We start from the raw sequence: 18,078 nt of genomic DNA, 5'->3' as shown, positions 1-18,078 counted from the left end.
CATGGGCAGGGACACCTCCCACCAGGCCAGGTTGCCCAAAGCCCCATCCAGCCTGGCCTTGAACACCTCCAGGGATGGGGCATCCACAGCTTCTCTGGGCAGCCTGTGTCAGGTCCTTACCACCCTCAGAGTAAAGAATTTCTTCCTAATATCTAATTTAAATCTACCCTCTTTTAGTTTTCAGCCCTTACTCACTCCTTGTTCTGACAAAGAGTCGGGGTGTAGTGACAGCTTTCCTGCAGGCCCCTGTTAGGTACTGGAAGGCCGCTCTCAGGTCCCCCTGGAGCCTTCTCTTCTCCAGGCTGAACAACCCCAGCTCCCTCAGCCTGTCTTCAAATGAGAGGTGCTCCAGCCCTCCAGTCATTCTCGTGGCCTCCTCTGCACTCATTCTAACACATCCATGTCCTTGTGCTGGGGGCCCCAGAGCTGAATTCCAGCAGCAGTCCAGGTGCGGCCTCTCCAGAGCAGAATACAGGGGGACGATCACCTCCAAGCCCCACCTGTGACACCCCCAGAGCCATCACACAACGGACCGCAAAGCTGGGACTAACAGAGACTTGTTTGCCAACAAGAGAGGCGGATAGTGATCAAGAAGCCGCCCCCTGACAAAGCAGACGGACACAGCCGCGCCTTTCCTCCCACTTCATTTCAGAGCCCCACGGCCCTCCCGCCAACACGTTCCCGCCTTTTCCCGCCCTGCCAGTCCCACGGTGAGGGCAGGCAGCCTCACTCCGCTACTGCGCATGCGCCGGCGGCGCGGCGCGCATCGGCGGGAGGCGACGGCGGGGCGGGCTGAGCTGAGGAGCGTGGGCAGCGGCCGGCCGGGCTGTGAGGAGGTGAGGTGAGGTGAGGTGTGCTGTGGTGAAGTGAGGGGCTCCTGCCGCCGGTCTGAGCCCGGCTCGCCCTCAGCCGGGGCTCCGCTGCCAGGCGGTGTCCTCCTCTCAGGGGGAGTGTGGAGCCTGAGGGGGAGCCGGGCGCTGCGAGCCTCCACACGGCTTTCTCCCCCCCCCCCACCCCCACCTTTTTTTTTTTATTTTTTTCCGCGATAAAGCGCCTCCTGAGGCGTCGGATCCAGCCGAGACGCCTGGCTTGTCTCCGAGGTGTGTTGCTTGTGCCTGCCGGGGAAGTAAGTAGGTGCTGCCCCGGGCTGCTCCGAGTCCGGCCTCCACACAGCCTCTAAACAGCCTCTTAATTGCCTCTAAACAGCCTCCTAACTGCCTCCCACCAGCCTCCCAGCCCTGTTCAGGAGCGTCCTGATTCCGCCCCACGGCTGCTGCTAGGCCATTTATCCTTGTGCCAATGTTGGTGTTTAATCAAAAGTAGCTGTTTCTTGAAAATATTGCCCTAAACACCCCTTTTCTAGGACGGTATCCTTCTGGAGAACGAGACAATTGCAGGCAGTCAGCAGTGATGTAAGTTTTTCGTTCAGCAGCTTATATGTGTGTGGTGGAAGTTAGCCTGGCTGAGAGAAACATCTTCACGGGGCTGGCAGGTACAGTGCGATTAGCAGGAGATCTGTGCTTTTCTGGAGCCGCTTAGGCAGCAGCATAGAGGGGCTGAGCCACCTAACGTGGCTTTCGGTGTGCTCAAGGTGCTGTGTCAAGCCCTAGAGAGTGCAGCCAGTGGAGGAAGAGAGCTGTCCTTAAATCCATGTAAGCCTTTCAACAGTTTCTGAAACTTTCTGACTTTGCTTGTCCCATTTTGGAGGCTGTCTGAATATTTTCCTCACATCCTTGATAATTATTCATAGCTCATTTACAGAGAGAAGCTGTAAGCTATTCATTTAAAAAAAAAATCATTACATTTTTGAAGATACTTGAATAGATCCTGTTTCCCATAATATTCTAATCTCATTCCACTAACCTAATAATTTTTCATGTAGCATTGTATTTATGCCCACCAAGGCGTTTGTAAATACAGTGGAGTGTGGAGTGCTCTGTTCACTTGATAACTTGCAGATACACTCGTCTGCTGATGAGGTCTCTATTGCACTACTGAAACTTCCAAATTTTACTTTTTGGATGTGTTAGGTTTGGCAAGTCAGATTCCAGCTCTTGAGGTTATTTCAGTTCTCTCATTACAATAAATGTACCATCTTTACCTCAATTTTAGAAAGTTGAGGCAAAGTGTTATCTTTAACTGAGGTGCTTCTCTGTGTTTTGTAACTAAAGTCCAGCCTTTCCAGTGAGTGGACAATCAAGCCATGGTGAGGCCCTGGCACAGGCTGCCCAGAGAAGCTGTGGATGCCCCATCCCTGGAGGTGTTCAAGGCCAGGGGTTGGGGCTTTGAGCAGCCTGATCTGGTGGGAGGTGTCCCTGCCCATGGCGGGGGGTTGGAACTAGATGATCCTTAATGTCCCTTCCAACCCAAACCAGTCTATGATGAACCTTTAGTCTTTCATGAATAGTCCTAGTCTAAAATTATGCTGTAATTTAATGTTACATCTTTACCTAACTGGTCTGGTAACCGGGCTCCTACTGGTTTTGAGCACTATTTCTGGACTTTGTCATCGGCTGGATTTTCTTCATATGTCTCTGCTGCTTTAAACTTCGGTTTTTATGTTCTCCTATTAACATCCAAAGAGCTATTATTTTGTCTTCTTCATCTTTCCTTATGCCCCACCTGTTTGCTGTTATATGTAAATCCTAATTTATTGGTTGTCCAGGGAGGTGATGATCTGTGACTAATCTGCTTTCCTCATGTTATTCCCTTGCTACTTCTAAATATATTTTGGTCTGCTTTCATACACGTTTCTCCAGTTGACTAAACTGTGACAATTCTCTGGCATATTCATTTGCTGATACACTGTATGCCTTCCCCTGTTTATTTTTGTTTTTGAATTCTGCCTGGCGTGAACACATGCGTATAATGCCTTATGTAGTAAAAGCCTATATTGTTGTGGTCTTTAACTCTAGCATAATAATGCTGTTATCCCAAGCTAGAATGTCTCTAGATTTTATGCCAATTTTTGCTGCTGCTTCTTTATGTATATGACAACAAATGATAATTAAAACCTTTGTTTTCCAGATCACTTGATTTCTTGTCTCCACACCTTAAGAGGGACGTGCATGTTTAGTTGGCTCACTGCAGGAACATCAAAATGCCTAATCTCGAACATCCAGCATATCCGGCAGCTACACTGCTTCACTTGGAAAGTTTGGTGCCTTGTCGAGAATCCCAAGTGTCGATGTTGCTGTCCATATTTGGAGAGGTAGTGCTTTCTACATTGCATGTTTGAGTAGAACAAATGTGGTTTATTATCTCTGAGGGAGCAGTAGAAGTTGTGGGAACTTCTGTGATTATTTTTTTTGTTGTTGTTATTCATCTTTAACATCAGTGTTTGGAAGATAGATTCTCATAAGTTATGGGTGCTTTTTTTTTTCAGTGGCACCGTAGAAATTCTATTTGTTTTTAACCTGTAAGTCTATTATCTGTGTGTATGAGCTCTAGGTACCTGAAGTTGATGTATTTGGTAGTTCTGTTGCTGGCCATAAGGTTTTGAAATCACTGGGTTGTTCACTGATTCTGCTACTGGTTGGCAAAGCTGTAGTAAAAAAGTAATGGAGGTTTTTATCTGCAAGCTTAAAAGCAGCTGATCTATTCGTTTACATTCCATTAACAAAATGAAAATTAGTATCTACCTTTAATTGTAGATAATAAGTATGTAAAACTTAAATGCTGTATTTATTACAAGCGTAGTGGCAACAAGCCTTCTAAAGAAATTCTTAAATTCTTCTTAAACATGCAGGTCAGGTTATCCTCATATCTTGCACAAGAATGCATTCATCTTGGGTTAATTGATTATCATTGTTACTCAAATAATGTTTGCCAAATTTATTTTTGTTTTCAGTTTTTAAGTCAGTCTACAAGATTCTTCAAAATGATAACACAAGAATAAACGCTTGTTCAGAATCAAATACAAAAGTAATAGATTAATTTCCTTGTATCATAAAAAAAAAATGGAATGTACTGCATCAGTACCATTAATTAAATAGTAATCTTATATCAAATATTTCTTCATGAGGAAAGAGTCAACTTCTTTACCATCTCCTCAACCCATTTAATTATTTTCTGTTTAATGCTGATGAAAAGAAAAGCAGCTTTGTAGCATTTGTAGAAGTTAAAACACTGAAAAAATTACCAGTTTGCCCTTGCCAGGATTTTGATTGTCAGAGAACTAATTTGAGTTAAGAGCCAAATGTTTGTCTTATTTCTTGAGACTTTTATTATTTTTTTTAATGAAAAAAATGTCTTCTCACGTTATAGCAGTTTGACTGGTAGCTTCATGTGTTCCATCGAAACTTCATCGAACTTCACTCAATTCCTGGGACTTATTTTCCCAATATTTCAATGGTCGGAGTATCAATGTGACCAAATTTTGTGTTTCATCTTATTTGGCGTGTTTTCTATTTAATGCTTTGATTTTAAAGATAACTTTTCTTTTGGAGGAAAACTTCATTGATAAATCCTCTATCTGTTGAACAAAATAGAAGAGGTATTGAAACAGCAATAACTTGACTGATGTTTTTTGTTCCCTCTCTCCTCCCCCGCGCCTAGCGTCAGCAGTTTAGTTTTCCATCCATCTTTATCTACGGACATACATCCAGTGGAAAGACCTATGTGATGCAAACTCTTCTAAACACGTTACAGGTAAGTGTGTTTGCAATCAATACTGAATTTAGGACTGTGTAATGGAGGGGTGATAAAAATGTATTCCCTCAGACTAGCTGATGCTTTGCCAGAACGGTTTGTTTCCTCAGGCATTTCTGCCTTCTTGATCCTTTTCCTCTAATTACTGTGTAGTGAACACATCATACTTTTTGCACACTAGTACGCTTAGGACAATGTGAAATAGTGCATGGTAAAATATATTTCATCATAACTTTTCCAAGAAACAATTAAAATGAAAAAAGCAGCCAAATTTTGTTCAGTTCAGTAAAGGGACTTAGCCTCCAGTGACAAGCAGGTACTTTTACAATGGTTCCAGTTCAATCTGAAAGTCACCCATAGTGTACCTTCTTCTCTTGTAATTCTCCTTTAAATAATTTTATTTTGATATGAAAAAAAAAAAACACCTGTGGAAGTTTCACAAATGGAATTTTGATGATACAAATGTCCCAGTAATGTTTAATGTGTATTGCAAAGACCTATACAGAGTAAAGGGAATCTTAACACACTTAACTTGTTCCTAGCTTAAAATGATAGGCGCCAAATGCAGGAGCAGTTGTGAGAGAAGATGAGTTACAGCGAGGAGAGTTTGCCAAAGTGGATTTTTATTTATGTATTTATTTTGTTGACAAACTAATTTCAATTATATTCAGTTGTGTGTATATAAGCTCCTTAAATATAATCCTAAAAGCTTGAATTTAGTAAAGTCATTAAAAGCATTTGAAACAAACATGCAAGCAATGTGTTTGCTGAAAATTAAAAACAAACAAAACCACCCACAAAAAAGCAAGTCAGTGAAAGGATGAAAATCACTGGCTGGATACAAGGCTACTGCCACTTGTTCTGATACCTCTGCGGATTCAAGGAGAATATTGTATTCATTGAAACATGTTCAGTTACTTCCAGTGAGTGCACTTGTAGACACAGGAAAATGTTTTTTTTTTGTGAAGATTTAACACTCAAGATCTAAGATCTTGAAGCAGTTTTGCATAGGATGAATGGTTTTAGTTCAGACAATAAATAGTTATTCTTTTGCATATCGAATCATTTCTAAATGGAAAAAATGTACTGAAAACCATTTTAATTATATTTTCAGAGCCTTTTTGAAAATACGAATTTTTTCATCTTTTTTCTAGATCCAAACACAGCTTGATGTACATATGTTAAAAATCCCAGTAAAACAATATGCCACTTATTGTTTTTAGTGTAATAAAATCAGTTTAGATTTTTTCAAAATTTTTTGAGCTATTGAATTCCTTGAATAAATATTTGTAGATAGTGTTGTAGCTAGATGGTTAGCAACAAGTGAATTATATCAACTAATTGAAATCAAGGATTTTTTTGTATAAGGAGAATATAAATGCGAAGCAAAACATATATATAGGATTCCTGCTTTCAGTAAAAGTAAAATCATCTTGATTTTCAATCAGTTCATGTCATACAGATAATAACAGAAAATAAATATATGCACATTTTTCAGACTAAGAAAGTTTAAAAGAACATCTAAATTTTTATATTAAATCTATCAACTTTGAATTTAACTTTTTAATATTAACATTTTGTCTATCCTGTAGACTTCTTTTCCTCCTTTTTTGGCTAGATGTACCCATTTCATAGTTAAGTTTTTTATTGCATTAGTAATGTGCTTAAATGCTCTGGGACTTAAGAGCTTTGGCTTAAGTATGTCCAAAATCCAAACAGTTTATTTGTTATGATGTATAGAATAAATTTTCAGAATTCAGCCCCTGATAGGCCAGGTGTGAGAAAAATCTCAACTTTCTCAGACATGATCTTCTGTAAAACTATTTTATTTGTGATTGCAATGGTGGGCGTCCTGCAAGCAAGAGTGTACAGTAAAAGTTTATCATAACCTTATATTCTCTATTACTCAACACCTGATTTCTCCCGTTTCCTCATTGGCTGAGTACTACAAGTTCACAACCTGCTTGATGCCCTTCTATACCATATATGTTCAATTTTATTTGATCAACTGTTAATTTCTGCTTTTCTTTTCTTTTTTTTTTTTTTTTTCCCTCCTCTCGTGACTAGAGGGCCCGTGACTTTTGTTTTTACTGATTTTGTACTGCTTGTCCTGTTTTTCTTAGCTCTCCTCATTTTAGGACAGTGGGACCTTCCCCTTATCTTCTTAATGTACTCCCTACTGCTAGGCTAATATCATGCCTGTATAATCACTTTTGAATATGCAAGGTTAGTGGAATTTTACACTGCAAAAACACCTTCTATTGCAAAAACACAACTTTCTTACACAATAAAGATGCATGCATTCTTCGCGTGTGTTTCTGTTTTTACTAAGCTTGGTTTTGCCAGACCTTTTGCTGGTGGGATGGGTCTTACTTGCTCTCTTGTGCCCGTACTGTTGCTGTTTCCTCCTGAATGAGTATCTCTTTGAGAAATGTTAGCAATGTATGTCCTTCTTCAGCTTCACCATCCACCATAAACTTCCTTTGGGTTTCTGCTCTTAGAAAACTCTGTGGGAATAAGTAAGTAGTAGGTCAAAGGAGGACTGAGAAGGCATGTTCTTGGAACGTATGAAATGGATACTACTGTGGATTTAATATGCTGTTCTGAATTTGGGGTCTTATAATCCTAGCAACAGGGACTACAAGCTCTTTTCGTCAGTTGTTAAGGAAGAAAACTAAAGCTGTCCACGGGGAGACGAGTTAATATCCCTGATCCCTTGTACAGGAGCTCCTGTGTGTTACTAACCAGAAGAACTTTGTCAGGAATGGACTTATTTCAGTTGCAAGGACTATAGACAGAGAAACCTATTCTTTAAGCATCGTGTGCGCTGTTATCCCTGAGGATCTGAACTACGTAGTAGTGGGTCGTTGTAGCTGAATGTGTGCTTTTAAGAAAAATACTTGTCTTGAATCTTGTAGAGAGGTATGGCCTTAAGTCCACTGCAGTCCCTATCTGGTCAGTGCTGTCAGATTTCTAAGTACTTGGTCCTTGCCACTTCTGTGACCCTTCTTTTTCTTTTAGCATGTCTGTATATGTAGTTTTACTTGTTCTTCTAATCTTTCCCAAAACATATTTCAAAGTCCTCCCAAGTTGAAGGGTGTTATCACAGAAATCTCCTAAACATGTTAGTGCCTATGCTTTTATCAGTCAAGGTCTTCAAGGATTTAAATCTAATGACCTCATGTCCAAACTATATCTGAGTTCATAAATTTCTTCTTATCTGTTCTCATAGTAATAATATTTCAGGCTTGTTTAGAGTGTACACACATCACAGATCTGCAGGGTTGTCTGCAAAACATAGTGATCTTGTCTCTGTCATTAGAAAAACTCTCTACAGATTTTGTATAGAGAGAAGTGGGAGACAATGGCCATGATCTTCTTTTGTATAGTTTCTAATGCTGTGCCAGCCAGTTGCGATGTAACCAGAGACAGCCAGGTACTGGAAGGAATAGGATTTAAGCAGCAACTCATTCTACAGAACTTGCTGTTGCCAAGTATAAGTATCTGGTGAAGGCTTTCCTTCTGTGGAGGTGCAGCATGTTGAATAAGTGATTTTAATGACATAGCCCTTTTCTTTTAATAGTGATAAAAATCGTAAGAATGCTATTTTTATGTTGTTTGAGTGGCTTGCCAGCTCATACTCACACTTTCCCACATCTGTTGAATCATATACCATATATTGTACTTTAAGTAGAAAGACTGGAACAAAGTATTTATATATGTCTTCATACACACACCCGTGCTAGGAGTTTAATTTTGCAAATAATGCATATATATCCCAGTGACTAATGCTTCCCAGAGGTTTTAATGTTCAGTGTAAAAACAGCATATGCTTTACTGAAGAGTATGGAACTGTAAAATTACCTGTTTTCTAAAAATTGAGTTGCTAGAAAATTGCCTGTTTTCCTTATATGTGCTTGAATACTACTACTGTTAGAATCATAAAATATTAGACTTGGAAGGGACCCACAAGGATCATGGAGTCCTGGCTCCACACAGGACCAGCAAAAAAATCAGGCCATGTGTCTGAGAGCATTGTCTAAATGCTTCTTGAACTGTGGCAGGCTCGATGCCATGCTCACAGCCCTGGGGAGCCTGTCCCTTTGCCCGAGCACCTCTGGGTGCAGAACCTTTTCCTAACCCCCAGCCTGACCCTCCCCTGTCCCAGCTCCACGCTGTTACCTCGGGTCCTGTCGCTGTCCCCAGAGAGCAGAGCTCAGCGCCTGCCCCACTGCTCCCCTCGTGAGGGAGCTGCAGACCTCCATGAGGCCTCCCCTCAGCCTGCTCTGCTCTGGGCTGAACAAACCCAGGGACCTCAGCCACTCCTCACGTCTTGCCCTTTAGGCCTCTCACTATCTTTGTAGCCCTCCTTTGGACACTCTCTAACAGTTTTATCCCTATCTTGTGCTGTGGCACCCATACCTGCACACAGTACTCAAGGTGAGGCTGTGCTAGCGCAGAACAGAGAGGGACAATCCCTTCCGTTGACTGACGAGTAATGCTGTGCTTGATGCACCCCAGGGTACAGCTGGCTCTCCCTGCTTCCTGGGCACACTGCTGACTCATGTTTAACTTGCTGTTGATCAAAACCCCCAGGTCTCTTTCTGCAGGGCTGTGCTGTTTTGTAGTTCTTAGCGTCTTCTGTTTCTAGACAAATGACCATTAGTTTTCAGTATTACTGAATTGGTGCTTACAAGTATATATTATGACATGTATGTCATACTCTGTATTTTCACATACTCTTTGCTCTGAAAAGATAGGGTTTTCTAAAAATGTTCTGCACTGGCAGGCTGATCACGTGCCTGATATAGAAGCTTACACTTCATCTTGGGGTCCTTTATATGGAATGAATGCCGAAAACATTCAGAGCAATTTTGAAGTGTGTGCTCCTGGATCATTTTCTTTGTAATATGTTTGAGAAATTTGTGTTATCCAGACACTGTAATTTGTAATTGACTATTTTATGAGATTGTAATGTATTACAGGAGTTTAGCTTTTCTTTGATCAAAATGCTATTTGGCTTTCTGTGTATTGCTCTCAAAAGAGAATTTTTAAAACACAATTAGAAGATGCACTACGTGTTTCATGTGAGGATTTGTCAGTTCTCTTCACTTTGTGGTATGTAATATTTTGACTAGATATGTAAGTAAGCATTCTTCTCTGGCAGGGTTTTGGTTTATGCTCTCTACTCTGTTGGCAGCATCTGGTTTCTTTTAGTGTTTCATCTTGAGTGAATAGTTGATTTTGTAGTATTTATACTATAAAAGCACTATAAATACAGTATAGCAATAAAATGGTGTATCTTCTGTTCTCTTCAGCTTCCTCATGTATTTGTGAACTGTGTGGAACACTTCACTTCACGGCTTCTCTTAGAAGAAATTCTCATCCAGTTGCAAAACCGTTCTTCTGAAACAAAACAAGATGCTCATGTGCCTTGTGATACTTTCAATGACTTCGTGCGTCTGTTCAAGCAAGCCGTTGTGAATCAGGATCTTCAAGATCAAACCATTTATGTTGTAAGTAATTTAATTTTAGTGCTCAGGTTTCATCTCAGTTAGGAGAGTGGGACTAACTGTCAATAATTTGTATGTGAAATGTATGTATTAGATCAGTTTTCACAGAATTCCTTTGTGGGCTTTGTTGAGAATTTGTTGATACTGAATAGTTTTGTTTTTTTTTCCTGTTGGTTTGCTGGCTTTAGATCAGCCAGATGAGGGTCTATATTTTTCCCGGGTTTAGTTTTTTTTATATACAGACTGTGTAGCTGGTAATGACCATAAATTGTACTATATAGTTAATTTCAGTTCATAATAACGTCTGTTTAAATATACTTATATTTAAATAAACATATTTAATAAGGCCTGTCTAAATATGTTTATATTTCCATTTAAAAATACCTAATATGAGGTTCTTTAACTTAGTAGCTATGTTTAGGGAAAACAGTACTATCTCATGGTTTCCCACAGCTCATGAAGTTAGTAAAATTTACTTCTTGAAAATTGGAGAAAAAAAAAAAAAGAACCAATACTTTCAATATATAATAAGCTATTCACAGATAATTCAATTTAAGGTACAGTCACAGAAGTGGTATTGGCATCCTTCAACAATTCCATTAGAAGAAAATTTAGCACTAATGTAAGTAGAAGGAAATTTCACAAAATACTTTATATAATACTTTTTTTTTTTTTAACTTTAAGTAAATATTTAAATTAAGAAAACTGTTCTCCATTAGTGAAGAATGCTTTAAGTGTTGTATTAAAATGAGTGTTGCTTAGAAAGTTCTTGAAAGATGGTTGTAGAAAGCAAAGCATTAAATATATAGAAAGGTTCAATTGTATCAGGTAGATAGTTGCTGAATCAGAATAATTAAGTATTAAATTAATATTTCAGTTCTGTTCTGCATGGGAACAGACAGGAATGGAAGAAATCGATTCATGTATATTAACCTGTGTCATCTGGATTTATGTTAAAGTGCTTTAAATTGAGACTGATGGAAGACCAGCATGCTGGTAACATAAACTGGCAAAACTAATTTATTCTGTTTCATTTTGGTACTAAATAATGTAATATCTCAGCTGAGTTAATTCAGAGTAAATGAAGATAAATGTTTACTCTCAAGCAAAGGATTCTAAATGTTTCTGTTAACCCGAGCATGGGAGCTGAATGCTTGTGATTAGTTGCAAAAAATGAATTTATTCATTCTAAGTACCTGAAAAATTGGAGCAGAGAAAACTTTTATTCATTTCTACATCTACAATATTTAGCACTTTACAGAAGAAGCTGCCATTTTTAATATTACTTAGTAGTCAGTTATACAAGGTACTTTTTAAACAAAAATAGCTTAAGCATGACATTAAGGTAAAACTAAATAGTAAGGTGGGTACAGATTTATAGGTCTGTGTGCAGGCTGTTCCTTTGAACCACTTGACATATTGCACAAGCCAAGCCAGTGTCATGTATATTTTATATGCTGTAAATATAAACTTTACTTTCTTTCCCACTTCAGTGAAAAGTAAGATCTACGTAAGTTAAGACCTTAAAGCCTGGTGTACTGTAGCTGCATGTTACCAGATCTTTATAATGAGTATTTTGTTAATAAAAATATGTAGACTCTATTTTCAGGGTAAACCTGGTCAGTAGCATAAAACTGAAGATGATGAAGGGACTGGAGCACCTCACCTGTGAGGGAGGCTGAGGGAGCTGGGGCTGCTCAGCCTGCAGCAGAGGAGGCTCAGGGATCTCATCAGTGTCCATCAGTGGCTGCAGGGAAGGTGCAGTGCAGAGGGAGCCAGGCTCAGGGCGGTAGCGTGGCCGAGCGGTCTAAGGCGCTGGATTAAGGCTCCAGTCTCTTCGGGGGCGTGGGTTCGAATCCCACCGCTGCCAGCAGCCCTTTTAGGGAGCAGTCATCTTGAATGCAATCCTGCAGCATATACCGGATTCTGGGGTGGTCAGGCTCAGTCAGCATGGGCTCAAAGCTGCACAGAGAAAACGGCTCTGGGGGTGTGCTGATTGATATTCACCTGAACATGAGCTGGCAGTGTGCCCAGGTAGGCCAATAGCATCCTGGCTTGTATCAGGAATAGTGTGGCCGCCAGGATCAGGGAGGTGATCCTCCCCCTGTACTCTGCTCTGGTGAGGCGGCACCTCGAGTACTGTGTTCAGCTTTGGGCCCCTCAGTACAAGAAGGACATGGAGGGCCCTGGAGCGTGTCCAGAGAAAGGCTATGAAGCTGGAGAAGGGCCTGGAACACAAGCGGCTGAGGCTGAGGGCACTGGGGTTGTTGTGTCTGGAGCAGAGGAGGCTCAGGGCAGACCTAATTGCTCTCTACATCTACCTGAAAGGAAGGTTTTAGGAGCTGGGGGTCAGCCTCTTCTCACAGGTATCTAGTGATAGGACTAGAGGGAATGACCTCGAGTTGCACCAGGGGAGGTTCAGGTTGGAAATGAGACATTTCTTCTCAGAAAGAGCAGTCAAGCATTGGGATGTGATGCCCAGGGAGGTGGTGGTGTCACCGTCCCTGGGGGTGTTCAATGCAAGGTTGGATGTGGTGCTTAGGGACATGGGTTAGTGGGTGACATTGGTGGTAGGGAGATGGCTGGACCAGATGATCTTGGAGGGCTTTTCCGACTTCCATGATTCTATCTGAAGTTGGCTGTCACATGAACCAAACACAAATGTCAATATAAAACCATATGTTTTATGCAGCTTTAAGTAAAGTCCCAAGATGCTTGAATTCTTGTCTCAGAGATAATACCCTTTTTTTCTGTGTAGTATGCTTCTGAAATACCCTTTTCATAATATGTTCCTTGGTTGTCTACATCAAATTATTTTTCACTGTGAACAACAGAAATGATAGATGTCTTAATATTTTGGTGTAGTAAGAGGATAGGCATATAATTTTTTAGGAGCCTATAGTTTGTCTTTCAACAGCAGTAATTCAAAAAAAAAGTAATGAAGTTCAAAATTTAGATTTATGTTGTAAGCAGTAAATAAAATACAACGAAATACAAAGAAATGTTTCTCTTACTTTTTTCATTCCTGTCAAGATTCTAAGTGTACTGAGAATAATGGGTAATGTTTTTTTTTGTTTGTTTGTTTGTTTGTTTGTTTGTCAAAGGATGGACATTCTTATGCTCCTGATTTTTCCTGTAGGCTTAAATGTTCATTTTGGTGTTCCTTGTGTAAGCTGTATGTATGTAACAGGTCTGTTAATAGTATACAAAGCTTGCATAAAATACAGTAAATTCTGTAAACTTCAGGGCTGTAAACTATGGCAAGAAATGTTTCTCTCAAAATTCAGTTGTGTAAATTACAGGTGGTAGCTAATTGTTTGAAGATAGTAAGTTGTACCTTTTAATTATTTCTTAGACAATTTCCTAGTGGGGAAAAGACAGCTTACCTACAGTAGGCAAGTTGATTTAGTGTTATAGCAATAACTTTTAATAGAAGAATAATTTTGGGCAAAATTGAGGTTTCAGTGGCTGTAAATGATGTTACAGTTTTCTCATTTTCTTGACTGATGTATTTACTTCTAATCCTTACTGCCATAGGGCATAAGAATGTAGCTTTTCTGAGGATTGTATCCTTTTGTTTTTGGTATCAGAGCTGCTTGGACTTTCTGGGAGTACCTCAGGAGGTACTCTTTCTGATGTTGCTTATTTAAGGTGACTTGCTGCTAAGATAGTTTCCTATTTTGAGAGCTATCTGTGAAATGTGTCTACAGCAGCTAAGAATTTGTTTCAAGTCCACATAAGAATGCTAGAGTCATCATAACTATATCATCATTTTGTTAAAAGGTACTGGATCGAGCAGAGCAGCTGAGGGAAATGGAAGCAAACATCTTGCCAGCATTTCTTAGGCTTCAAGAATTGGTAAGTATCTGAGGAAAAAAATTAGTGCTTGTTTCCTGCACACTGAAAGTAACTGAATGTGAGGTATCTGTCTGTCTAGGTTCACTTAATCATGGTAGTAATTCTTTAGATGAGAAAAAGTTGCTTTTTTTATCCTTCTGGAAAGTAAACAACTGGCGGTGGTCAAAACCAGAAAGTAAACCAGAATTTAAATGTTGGCATGTTTTTCTTATATTCTTCTATTTAAAAAAAAAATACTTTTAAAATTCTGTTTAATAATACCTTGTTTTACCACATCTGATCTTTTGTAGATTTTTATTGAGGCTGATGTTCAGATATGTTGCTGTCTTTTCTAGAATATTTTTAAGAAGAATGGGATTTTTTTTTTTTTCTACGCTTCTGCTGTAATTCTACCACAGTATGTTTCTGCTTTGGAGTTAAACACTGTCTTGTCCTCTCTCACTTCAGAAGTGTGTAGGCTTATGTCATGGAAGAAGTAAAAATCGTGTGTTCTCTGAAAATACACGGAAAACAAAACTAGATGATGGTGGCACTTTGAAATGTCTGAACAACTAAATAGAGGAAATTACTTTTTGTACCTCAGGACTTCTGTGTGGTAGTCAGTAATTTTCTGGTGACACTGAAATCACTATATAGTGAATGAAGACTGATTCACAGCTGTGTTCTTAATCCTGGCAGCTGATGCATTTTGCTGTCCCTTTTTATCTGTTGTGCCCGTGTTGTGGAGTTTGCTGCCCCTGAAGCAGTAATGTTTGTCTGAAACTTAAATATGCTAAAGCAACCTCCTCAAGTTCAAAAGTAATCTATGAATAAGTTTGTCAGCTTCCCTCGATGCTGAGGTTCCAGTGGTTTAAATTCTGGATTCTGAGGTGCTGTAAAAATGTTGTGCAGCTGATGTTGCAGAGGAATTAATGTTGTAGGGTCAAATCTACTGCATTGCTTACTTTCATGTCCAGGAGATGAGAAATTTCACTAGTGATTTGGGGGGAGGGAGGAGGGATCACAATAGTCATTTTTCTCATTGGTGTTATAACATGTATTATTTCCTTCTGGTCATCTGTTACACTTTATATTTTCCTCCTTGTAGACTGACAGAAATGTGACAGTTGTCATGCTCAGTGAAATAGTATGGGAACTGTTCCGCCCCAATACTGGATGCTTCGAGCCACTCACCTTGTATTTTCCTGATTACAGCATAGGTAATCTAATTCTTTAATTTGCTTTCTGGAGATTGAATAATACTTTGTTTTAAAGAAACATGCAACTGTATGTTTTTTTTTGCCATGTTTACCATTATGCCTTTTATGGAATCTGAAATATGCAATAGCTGCTGGAATATAGAAATCTGTATTCACAGAAAGTCTAAAACACTCATCTTTATTCTCTTGCCAAAACATCTAAAAATAACATTTTGGTTCTTTCTAAATAACTTTCTAGTTCTTTCCACCAGTGTGATTTTTTTTTTTGTAATTTGTTTTCTTAATGAAACTTATTTTTCTGCTTGTAAAATGTGTTCAGCTTATTGAGTTAGTTTTAGATAAGCAAAAATTACTTATGTTTAAACAGGACACCTGCAGAAGATCTTGTGTCAGAATCATCCCACAGAATATTCTGCAGATTTCTATGCTGCATATATCAATATTCTGCTTGGTGTCTTCTACATGGTCTGCAGGGACCTGAAAGAACTTCAGCATTTGGTGAGATGAGATCCTTTTAATTTTTTTTTTTCCAGATAAGCCATGAAAAGTCTAGATTTATTGTTGAATATGGACAAAGAGAAAATGTGTTAGCTCAAAATGCAGTTTCTCTAAAGATCCATGACAAAGGTTGCAATTGCTCTGGTGGCTGTAAAGGGTTTCCTGAGGTACATAGTGTTCCAGTCAGGGAGGCTACAAAAGCTGCACTAAGGGGATATCAGTCTGTATATGATTCACACAGCTTGGAAATTCTCTTGGTGTGTGGGTTTTTGTTGTTGTTTTGTGGGGATTTTTTTTCTTTTTTTTGCTCAAGCCATACCACAATATCAGGGACTGAGAGGACTAGAATAAATATTTTCACCTATTGGGATAAGAGGATAAATCTGATAAAACTCTTTATGGCTACTGTAAGTATAGCAGAAGCAATTGTTGTGACTGCAGCAGTTTTCGAAGAGCAGCTCCATTACAGACTCGGTTAGTAGGGTGTTTTTTAGTAGTAGTTATGATTTTACTGTTTCAAGCAATGGTAGCCCTCACTGTGCTCTTCTTACTCTTCAGATTCTTTTTGTATATCATTACGTGGATTTGCACTTTGCCAACTGCTACCTACTTGCTTTTATGGACTTCTGTAACACCTAGTAGACTCTTGCATTTGTCTCCTGGACAATTCAGTAGAACAGCAGACAGCTGCTTTCAATATGTGAAGGAATAACTTCAAGTATGTAATGGTTTTAGATACCCATTACATGTCCAACCACGAGCTTTATGGTTTCCTATGTTTATTAAATGTAACTTGCCACCCAACATTCTTTATACTTCAACATTATGGGAAATTTAACTTGAAATTTGGAACAATTTCCTCTATTATTTAGCAGCGTAAAATTTTCCCTTGATTTGCTTCCTACAGAGGATTTCAAGGTACCCAGGCTGCTAAGTCAGAGCAGCAACAACAAGCCAGAGCTGAGGGAACAAAGTCATGTTGAAGATATGCGGTAAAAGGATTTTTAGCCAAATACCAATTGAAGAAAGTGATAGCAAACAGTTTAAAAAAAAACAAAAAAACACTTTGGTGACCTTTGCATAGGAAAAGTTGAATAGCAATGCAAGGTATTAGGTATTAGCTCAGGTGATTGTTTAAATAAATATAAGTACAACATACCTATATAATTATAATACAAAGTACTTACATAATTACATTATAAGTACATAATTATATAAGTACAATGAAATTTCATCGCGTTCTCCCCACAAGAAATTTTAAACCATTGCCAACTGTGAAGTTTTATGACCAATGAACAGGTTTTGCCAGTGAGGTGATCTGAATGTTCTGCCTGCATTTCCAACAGGAAAATGTGTCTAAACTTCAGCTGAACTTATGTATCAAGTACAAAGGCTTTATAATTAGGTGAGACTAGCTTCTGTTTGTCTCTCCTTGAGCACAGACACAGCTCTAGCAAGGCCAGCAGCAGCGCCGCTGGTGTAGTGGTATCATGCAAGACTCCCATTCTTGCGACCTGGGTTCGATTCCCGGGCGGCGCAGGAAGCTTTTTCCCTTCAGGAGTGCTACTCCTGATGGATTTACCAAGGGGAAGTCTGTCATTTTGTCTTTCTGGGCTTCAGTAAGGTCTTTTATACTGTCTCCTGTGAGACCCTCATAGACAAGCTGTGGATTGCCAGGATGAGCAGACAGTGAGGTGGATCAAAAACTGGCTGGGCGCAGAGTGTGGGAACAGGTGGTGCAAAGTCTAGCTGGAGACACCCAGGAATCAATACTGGGTCCAGCCCTGTTTCACATCTTCATTAATGGTCAAGATGATGGGGCAGAGGTTGCCATCAGCAAGTTTGCAGATCACACAAAGTTGGCAGGACTGGATGATGTCACCAGAGGGTAGTGCTGCAGAGGGACCTGGGTAGGCTGGAGAAATGGACTGGCAGGAACCTCACAAAGTGACGAGTCTTGCACCTGGGAAGGAACAGCCCCATGGACCAGTACATGCTGGGGGCCACCCAGCTGGAAAACAGGTCTAGAAAAGGACGGGGAGGTACTGCTTAGACACCGAGGTGAACAAGAGTCAGCAATGTTGTTACTGCCCTGAAGGCTAAGGGTATCCTGGGCTGCATTAAGCAAAGTATTGATAGTGGGTTGAGAAGGGTGACCCTTTGGCTCTACTCAGTGTTGGTGAGGTCTCACCTGGAATGCTGTGTCCAGTTCTGGGCTCCCCAGTAAAAGAGAGATGTGAAGCTACTGGAGAGAAGTCTAAGCAAGGGCCATGAAGATGATGAAGGGGTTGGAGCACCTCTCCTATGAGGAAAGCTGAGGGAGCTGGGGCTGCTCAGCCTGCAGCAGAGGAGGCTCAGGG

The 18,078-nt window shown here is 39.9% G+C and overlaps 1 protein-coding gene and 2 non-coding genes across 3 annotated transcripts in view; all 3 read left to right on the top strand.

The window, feature by feature from the left end:
• Positions 1-1,363: 1,363 nt before the first annotated feature.
• ORC5 (origin recognition complex subunit 5) overlaps positions 1,364-18,078 on the top strand; it is a 94,848-nt gene continuing 78,133 nt past the window's right edge. Inside the window, exons 1-7 of the mRNA XM_035347892.1 lie at positions 1,364-1,492; positions 3,028-3,211; positions 4,558-4,650; positions 9,969-10,166; positions 13,947-14,021; positions 15,109-15,220; positions 15,588-15,718. Coding sequence (XP_035203783.1) covers positions 3,101-3,211; positions 4,558-4,650; positions 9,969-10,166; positions 13,947-14,021; positions 15,109-15,220; positions 15,588-15,718 — 720 coding nt within the window. The 5' untranslated portion in view covers positions 1,364-1,492; positions 3,028-3,100. The remainder of the gene's footprint in view (positions 1,493-3,027; positions 3,212-4,557; positions 4,651-9,968; positions 10,167-13,946; positions 14,022-15,108; positions 15,221-15,587; positions 15,719-18,078) is intronic.
• TRNAL-AAG lies at positions 11,952-12,033 on the top strand. The gene has a single exon. It is a non-coding gene; the product is annotated as a tRNA-Leu (tRNA).
• Positions 17,187-17,257, top strand: TRNAG-CCC. Its single transcript has one exon. It is a non-coding gene; the product is annotated as a tRNA-Gly (tRNA).

The sequence above is a fragment of the Oxyura jamaicensis genome, chromosome 1 (assembly GCF_011077185.1).
Source record: "Oxyura jamaicensis isolate SHBP4307 breed ruddy duck chromosome 1, BPBGC_Ojam_1.0, whole genome shotgun sequence".
NCBI classification, from domain to species: domain Eukaryota; kingdom Metazoa; phylum Chordata; class Aves; order Anseriformes; family Anatidae; genus Oxyura; species Oxyura jamaicensis.
The sequence above is the reverse complement of the archived record's forward strand: the minus strand, read 5'-3'. Positions and strand labels throughout refer to the sequence as shown.